The 8729-nt window shown below is 42.0% G+C and overlaps 1 protein-coding gene across 1 annotated transcript; it reads right to left on the reverse strand.

Annotated features, from left to right (window-relative positions):
• Window positions 1-4492: 4492 nt before the first annotated feature.
• Window positions 4493-7717, reverse strand: LOC147156056 (transcription factor Sox-17-alpha-A-like). Its single transcript, XM_086066118.1, has 2 exons — window positions 7249-7717; window positions 4493-5446 (listed from the first exon to the last, which is right to left on the reverse strand). Exons 1-2 carry the CDS (start codon window positions 7583-7585, stop codon window positions 4704-4706), a joined length of 1080 nt encoding a protein of 359 aa, XP_085922244.1. The 5' UTR covers window positions 7586-7717; the 3' UTR covers window positions 4493-4703.
• Between the last annotated feature and the right edge of the window lie 1012 nt (window positions 7718-8729).

Here is an 8729-nt window from a genome sequence, read left to right on the forward strand (position 1 = left end):
ACAGCTGCAGCCGAGGGAGGGGTGCGTCCAAAGGCTCACACTAATCCACACGCATGCCGCCCCAACCATCGCTTTTATGGTGTCGGCCGTGCACCCGCGTCCACTTGTGATGCGCGCTAAATTTAGTCACATGCACACGCTGACTCCATCGTTTATTTTCCTCCTGATCCCATCACTCGCGCGCACCCACGCAGGCTGGTGTATAAATATCTTCTCGAATATGCGCGTGATGCGAAATCAAACAGGTATCAGGCGTTGTTTTTTTTTTCTTCTTTCCAGCTACTGGACTTTTAACGCTGACGCTAGGAGGATGGCAATGACTTTGCACCAGAAGTGCACCCCCTAAACCACCCACAAAGAACTCCAGACAACAAAATTTTTGGTAGATTAAATTCTTGTAGGCCACATTTTAAGTGTCACATACCTCCTTAACCATCACACTGATTATACCTAAATTGCCCTTCAACATGCTGTCTTGGCGCACCCCCCTCAACATCCCAATAGAGTTGGCGCACCACCTTTCCACTGCACACACTTTTTTTTTTTACCCCCACAAAATTTGGTCTGTTTAAATTTTAGCTTTACACATTCAATATCCTGATTTGGCGCACCACTTTTTCCCACCTTAGTTTCTTTCTGTTGTCTTGTACCTCCTTCAACATCTTGGCAGAAATGGCGCAGCACTCCAAAAAAAATCAATGTGTTTTCTACTGTATCTCCCAATTTCATGTGCTGTCTTGGCACCCCCTCAACATCCCAATAGGGTTGGCGCACCCCCTTTCCACTGCGCACACCTTTAATTTTTTACCCCACTAAATTTGGTCAGTTCTAAGCTACACACCTCCTTCAATATCCTGATTTGGCGCACAACTTTTTCCCACCATAGGTTCTTTCTGTTGTCTTGTACCTCCTTCAACATACCGGCAGAAATGGTGCACCCCTCAAAAAAAATTACAAATAAAAACAAATCCTGTGTTCTCTACTGTATCTCCCAATTTCATGTGCTATATATACATAAGTATGTCCCATACTTTTTTAGTCATGCACCCCCTTCAACACCGTGACAGAATTGGCGCACCCCCATCCTCTCCACACACTCCCTAAAAAAGTCAATTCTGTTGTGATTTATTGTGATTACATTCAGGCAAGAAAATTCCGCAGCTCGGAAGAGTTTTGCGTCTCACTGCAACACTTTTTCTTCTTATGAGCGATGAGCCCTGCAACGATACACCCCCCCCCCCCCCCAAAAAAAAGGAAGTACAAATCCAAACAAAAAGCTGATGTTGCAGCTTTGTGCTGCAGCAGCAGATCAATAAAAAAACGGCGGCCATGCAGCGGCTACCTGAGCTCACATGAAGCCCGCTGGCGTCATTTGAAGCCGCCGCACGAACGTGGGCTGGAATCTCTTGTCACACACGCACACACATCCCAAGCTTTGTGCCGCTTCATTTCGGAATATGCTCACACAAAAATAAATAAGCAAGAGTTCAGTATTTAAAAAATGATATAATTCACATTTTAATTAGAAAAGTAGGCACAATAAAAAAAAAAATTTGATTTTAACATTTCTTTTTTTAATGACAGATTACCAACATTTTCAAGCAATAATGTAAAAAATAAAATAAATAATGAAAATAATATTTTAACTTGCAATTATTCAAAAATAATACATGAATGTATAACAGCAAAAAAAAAAGGAATACAATTAAAACAACTCCATTTTAATACAGGCAAAAAAGAAACAATAGTTTAAAAGTCATGCAGGAAAATATTCTATGCAATTTTTGAAAGCAGAACATTATTTTTATACTGAAAAGAATCTATGAGTTATTAAGAAAACACAAAAATAAATATAATTTTGAAAATATTAAAGTGCATAAGCATAAAAAATAAGTTTAATAAAAATACAAGATTTTTTTATTCAAATGTAAAAACCTGTTTTGAAGTAAAATCTAAATAAGATTTAACACAACACAAATTTTTTTTTTTTTTTCTCTCTGTTTGATTGTACCTGTACAGCTCAAAATTAAATTACAATTTCATATATGTGCTGCAATATGATTTTTTCATAATAATAAAGAACAACAACTACCAAACTTTGGTAAAATACATTGATTCTAGTTTAGTTTAGGTTACTTAAAAAAATATAAATTAAAAATAAATCAAAACAAATGCGGTAGTTATAAAACAGGATGTAACGTAAATTTTTGGTCAAATTTTTTTTCTCTGATCTTACTTAAACATCTCAAAATTAAATGACAATTTCATATACATGCTACAATATGAACAGTAAATTTCACTTTTTGTTCCAACTTATTTTATTTATTTATTTATTTATTTATTTTTACCAATCCTTCTGAAATAACGTCATTCTAATTTCCTTCCTGTTTCAGCACCAAATTGGCCCCAGATGATATCACGTCTACGCTTGCTGACGCAGGTGAGCCCCCACCCACGTTGCCGTGGCCCGGAGCTCGTTTGAGTGTGTGTGTGGGGGGGGGGCATTGTAATGAGGGCCTTGAGCCTCTTGTTATGCAGCCGTTAGCTACAACAACAGGCGGGATCAAGCCACGATCCCAATTGAACCACATTCACGCCAATTAGACGGGATTCTCCTGCATGGCCCCGGGGCCAAATAGTAAACACACACACACACACACTTGCGCAACGCTGCGACGTGTTTCCTCCAAAGAGCTAAAAACAGAGCAGCAGGTCAGGGCGAAGACCCTCTTCCTTTCAACGCAGGAGAAATCTCTATTTTTAAAAGGGGATTTTGTGGGCTCGAAATTCAGTAAACAACCCGCAGGCTGACATCCAACCCGAGAGAACAATCCCGTTTCATGCTAACTTTGTCGAAGAAAAACAGAAAGTGGTCAAAAAATATGAATTGACATGTATAATGGGAAGGTATGGTGTTCCACAGGGTTCAATTGTGAGTCCTCTGCTCTTTTCCTTGTATCTGCTGACCATCTCAAGAGCCACGGCGTGAATCACTACATCATGTGCAGACAGGATGTCCGCCGCGTAAACTGCCCTCTCGTGCTGCGAAAAACAAGGCGCCGTGTGTGTAACTCTCACGCGCACAGATTAGCTCTGGAACCATCCGGGCCAGGAAGCCGGGTCACACATGACGTGACTCACGAATGCCCTCCCGACTGTGGGAAGAGCCACGTCGGGTTTCCAGGTGAAAGGCTGGGTGAAAAACAAAACAAGCGTAAAATGGAGAATGTGAAAACAGCCCCAAGGTGTAAAAACGACAATGCGGACCTCCGCCAAGGCAGGATCTGTTTGTCACTTTTGGCTGCAATGCAAGTGGACTAAGTTGGGCAACATTCTCAAACCACACCTCAGAAACATTTGGGGCGTTTTTTTTCTTCACACCTGCGCAACTCCGCTACAAAGTGTTGCGAAAACAAATCTTTCTGTAAAACAGCTAACAAACGGCTATCAAAATGTTGCCCTAAGGGTCACCAACCTTTTTGAAACTGAGAGATACTTTTTGGATATTGATTTAATGTGAAGTACTACCAGTTTCATACGCACTTCTTAACTAACACATTTGGGGAGGAAACATCTCACTGGCGCGGCAGCTTTTCTCCATAAATGCTCAGATTTGGTCAAATGTTGCAATGCTGACCTTTGACCTTTACTTTATTTTATGTTGACACGACCAAATTTACACCTTTTCAAATGTGATTAAAAAAAGAATGGCAACAAATAATATTTGATGGAGTTTATAGGTGGAGCTATGTTTGTTTGTTGTTGTTTTTTAAGATGAGTTAAACCACAAAAAAACAGACTCACTTGGGGAGGGGGCAGGGGGGGGGGGCAAACATGACCAACAAACTGCTCTAACATTGACTCTTCTTGCCTTTAGCAGTTTTCGCCATTAGCCGTTATCAAACCAGACCCCATTGGCATTTGGGGCGTTTTTTTCCTTCACCACTGCGCTACTCCTCGACATAGTGTTACAGAAACATTTGATGTTGTCTTCCCATATTTCCGCAAATCCAACCAAAAAACGGCTATTAAAAGTTATGTATCACCTTTAAATGTATTAGTAAGAGAAAGTAAAAAAAAAAAAAGAAAAGGTTTCATTCCATTGTCGTTGCGCAACTTCTCTGTACAGTGTTGTAGAAACTGTGCATGTTTTTTTTTTTGTAATCTCACTAACTGGAAAATCAGCTAGCAAAATGTCGCTACTCACGTTAGCACTTATAACATTTGTAATTTGGTCAAAGTGACAAAAACTGACAAGCGGCTATCAAAATGCAACCTCCCACTTTAAACCACACTTGACTGACATTTTACCGTATTTTTTTTATTTGCCCCTGTGCTGCTCCTCCGCAAAGTGTCACGTAGATCCCCCGTGTCATTTTTTTTTTGCAAACTTGCCATAGTGACAGTCAAAACTTGACACTTTTCACCTTTAGCAAATTTCCACAGTTTTCATATTTAATCACCAACACTGAAAAATAAAAGCAGACAATCATTGTTTGCAAAATTTATTAGCCAAAAGTGCAAAAGTATAAAAAAAAAAATTAAAAAACACCTTACATACAAAGACTTTGAAATAGTGACTGTACAAAATGACTTGTAAAGCAAGTCAAATACAAAAAAAATAAAAAATAAACGTCCTTCAGTAGTCTGACCTTGGAGTTCAGTAGAAAAAAAAAAAAAAAGTCCAATCTGGTGCCGAGGTTTTACGAGTTGTTGTAGCTGCAGTAGTAGACGGCGGTGCTGGCGTCCGACAGCACGGACGATATGAGGCCCTCGGACCCCTGTGCGGGTCCCTCGTGCGGGGCCCCGTACGCCGACGAGCCCAGGTACTGCTCAAACTCGCTCCGGTCCACCTCGGAGAGCAGCTCGGCATTGTCGGACGCGGCGCAGTCGGGCGGCGGCGATAGCTGCCCCGCCCCGTGGGTGTGCCGCTTGGGGTGACCGTAGTACATGGTCAAGGGGTTGGGGCCCCCCATGTAGGAAGGATGGTGGTGGTGGTGGTGGTGGAGGAGGGGCTCCTGGTGCTGGTACTCGCCGGCCTGCGGGTGGTAGGCGTACATCATGTGGCAGTCCTCCTGCGACGGGAAAAACATGGAGTCGGCGTCCACGGCGTCCAGGGGCGACGTGTCGGGCGTGGGGAGGCTGTAGCTCTCGTACGGGGGGCACCCGAGGGGGTCCGAGCGATAGTGGCCGAGGGGCTGCTGCGGGATCTGCGGCGGGAAGCCGGCGTGCTCGTGGTAGGCCGGCCCCGCTCCGTCTACCCGGTGCTCGGAAGCCCCGTGCAGCAGGAAGCCGGAGTCGAGCCGCTTAATCCGCTTGACCTGCTTGCGCCTGCGGGGCCGGTACTTGTAGTTGGGGTGGTCCTGCATGTGTTGGACCCGCAGACGCTCCGCCTCCTCCACAAACGGCTGCTTGTCCGCCGCCGGCAGCGACTTCCACGACTTGCCTGCAGGGGGACGACACGGCCGCAGGGTTAATATATGCGTGCGTGGCGCTGCTCGTATCTGTGACGTCGAATGCGTGTGCGCCTTTAAAAAAAAAAACTGACCTGACCATGTGGAGTTTAGATTTGGCTCGTGATGACCCGGCTCAACGGTTAGCCACTGTGTGTGCGTAGCGTGACGGCGTCAGTTGAGGCTAACCGCAGGTTGGCAAACTTAAGTTCACGCAATTTTCTACCAAGCCATTGAAAGTGCACCGGTCTCTGTTTTCGTCCCCCCTTTTATCCAAACCACATGTTCTGTATTGGTTCCAACTCGCAGTGCTGGGCTTTATTCAATTAGCTAACCATGTTGATTTGACCATCGACGTGCAGTGTGAAATGATAACAAACTTTGGACGTTTTCTGTCTTTTTTTCCTTCCTCACGCTTGTTGTTATACTCGAGTTTGTCCGTGTGGGGAAAAATAATCACCACAAAATCTTGCAATAAAAGATAGAAGTCCCATTAAAAATTAAAAAAAAAAAGTAGCAGTGCTTGCATCATTTTGGAGTCAAGGAACTAAGTTGAAGTGAATAAAATGAATGTCCACCAAAAAAAAAAAAAAAAAAATCATAGTATTTTTCCACCTCAAAGTGCCAAAATTTGCTTATTTTTTTATTTTTATTTATTTTTTCAAAGTACAGACTTAAATATGTTTCTAGTCCAAAAATACACAAATTTGCCACAAATTCTTCTGTGAAACAAAAATATCTATCTAAAAAGTACACGTATGTTTTCAAGTGTATGGAGTGACAGTAAAAAGTCGACCCAAACAACCACAACAAAACCTCAAAAGTCCGAGTAAACAATCCCAAAGATCGAATTTGTGTTACATCATTTGAAGGATGTAGCTTGGGGCTCCCAAAAATAAAAATAAAATGTCTGTAAAAGAAATTGAGCAAATCAATCCTTACATGAACTTTAAGCCAATTGAATATATCATAATATATTATTTCTGACATCCATACATGAATCATCGTTTTTTTAAAAATACAATTAACGTAATATTACAGCAATATGAGGGGAATAAAAACGGAGTCAAGTTGTACTTTTGAAATTAGGAAATGATTGAAACTCTAAATCCGACCACCTGTGGATCGCCGTCGAACAAATCTTAGCCACACGTATTGAAGTCAATGTGAAATATGTGATATGAAAATCCACATGCTGATGTTTGACTCAAACAAAAGGTGACGTTTTATATTAATATCCCATTTGAGTTGTCTTACGACGTTTTAATTCCATTGAATGGTAAAAATGCAAAAAAAAAAATACATTCTGTTTAATGACAAAATTGGATGTTTGAGCCGTACAGTAGAATAATTCCCCAAACTGATATCACAATATATGACATACATCATAATGTAAACACTCTATAAGTACACTCGCTGATATTTGATGACTGCAAATATGACCGTCATATAATTTTTGACTTGAAAAGTGTGAAATGAGTCGATATTCAACTGCCGTGAATCGCATCATGTCATGTCATTTTTATTATAAAAGTGTTTAAAGTGCTTGTGTTTAAGTACAATAAAAGTTATAGTAATGCATTATAGACTTATGTTTAAAAAAATCATAGCTGTAATATTTACATTAAACAGTTTTTACAGTAACGTTGATGCATTCAAGGAAATGTCCTGTTTGAATGTTTTTAAACCTGTCAAACCAAACCCAACGGAAGCAACCGAGTCAAATAACCCAAGCCCTCATCTAATGAAGTCAAATAACCGCGTCGAGTACCCCAAAAGCGTACGCGCGACTCACCGAGCATTTTGCTGAGTTCGGCGTTGTGCAGGTCGGGGTTCTGCTGCGCCAGCCGCTTGCGCTCGTCTTTCGCCCACACCATGAACGCGTTCATGGGGCGCCGGATCCTCGGCTCGTTTTTGCCGCGACTCTGGTGGTTCCCGCCGGCCGCGGCCGCCGAGCCGAGCCCGGCGGGCGCCTCGCTCTTGGCCTTGGGGGGCTCCCCGAGGGGGCCCAGGGGTTCGGCGGCTGCGGTGGCAACCCACTGGCAGTGTCCCATCCCAGGCATCATGACTGACATCGCGCACCTTGCCTGGTTCTGATCGTCGCTGGCGTAGCCCGCATCGGGACTGCTCATCTCTTTTTATTTCTCGCGGCCTTTTTCTCACCGAAGGACTTGAAATCCAAACGAAGAAAAGAGGGGAATTCGCTGCGAATCTTGTTAAGAGAGAGTTTAGGATTGTTTAGTTGCATCCATTAGAGACGTTGCTGGCAGGCGCACCAACTCCGCGTGCATGCCGGGGTTATTTATAAACGCGGGCAGCCAATCGGCGCGCAGGGGGGGGGCGTGGTTAAAACGCGCCAAGGTGTTTCAAAGTTGCCTCCTGTTTGACCTTATTTGGAAGGTTACGCTTAAATGCCTCGCCTTGATTTGAAAACGTGACAAAATGTACACTTTGGAGTTACGAAAAACGATGTAATACAATTTAAAATATGTTTAAAAAAAAAAGAGACTGGTATGTGGGAAACGTCTAGTAGGATAAATTGTGGTTGTAATGCAGTATTATAGAAATCTTATTACTGGGAGTTGTTCAAAATATTAGGAACTCGTATACAATGCAATGTTGATGACTATTCCTGCTGCATTTTGTTCACGTAGGATTAGTACGTGTATGTATGTGTGTATGGTAGCGATGTTTTTTTTTTCAGACCAATACCAGTACGAATACACAACTCTTGAATATTCTATATTGTATTTTTTTTCTTTTACAAATGAATGAAATAAATGATTATTTTTCAAGTACAATGAATACCTTTTAAAAACACATTTCGCCACTTGTCAACTGAAGATGACATCACACGTGCTCAGGAAACAGCTAATGACAAAATCGTAACTTTTTGCTGTTGAAAATGTCTACGTGAGTCAAGTATCTCTTTAAAATTGCATGAAATTAATGGCAAATTTGTATTCTTCTCATTTATAGTTCCTGATCATAAACCGTCCCCAAGGGGGCCGCTCGTAGAATTAAGTGCAATTGCACATCCGCTACAGTAGGTGGCAGCGGTACTCTCGTCATTTTCCTTAAAGTGATACTTGACTCATTTAGCCATTTTCAGTTAAGAAAATCACATTTTGTCTCTTAATTAATGTGATAACTTCATTATTTTTCACGTACAATTAATACCTTTAAAACACATTTTGATACTTGCTGTCGACATCGCACGTGCTCAGGAAACAAGGTAATGACAAAATGTAACTTTGTACTCCTGAAAATGGCTGC

The sequence above is a fragment of the Leptonotus elevatus genome, chromosome 21 (genome assembly GCF_054856555.1).
Source record: "Leptonotus elevatus isolate MCC_2025b chromosome 21, RoL_Lele_1.0, whole genome shotgun sequence".
Classification (NCBI taxonomy): Eukaryota; Metazoa; Chordata; class Actinopteri; order Syngnathiformes; family Syngnathidae; genus Leptonotus; species Leptonotus elevatus.

What these genes read in the sequence shown, in the direction of transcription:
- LOC147156056 (XM_086066118.1), bottom strand. Translation starts at nt 7,585, where the DNA reads ATGAGCAGTCCCGATGCGGGCTACGCCAGCGACGATCAGAACCAGGCA. An exon ending in CGAACTCAGCAAAATGCTCG is followed by an intron (nt 5,447 to 7,248) that starts GTGAGTCGCGCG and finishes GTCCCCCTGCAG; the next exon opens with GCAAGTCGTGGAAGTCGCTG.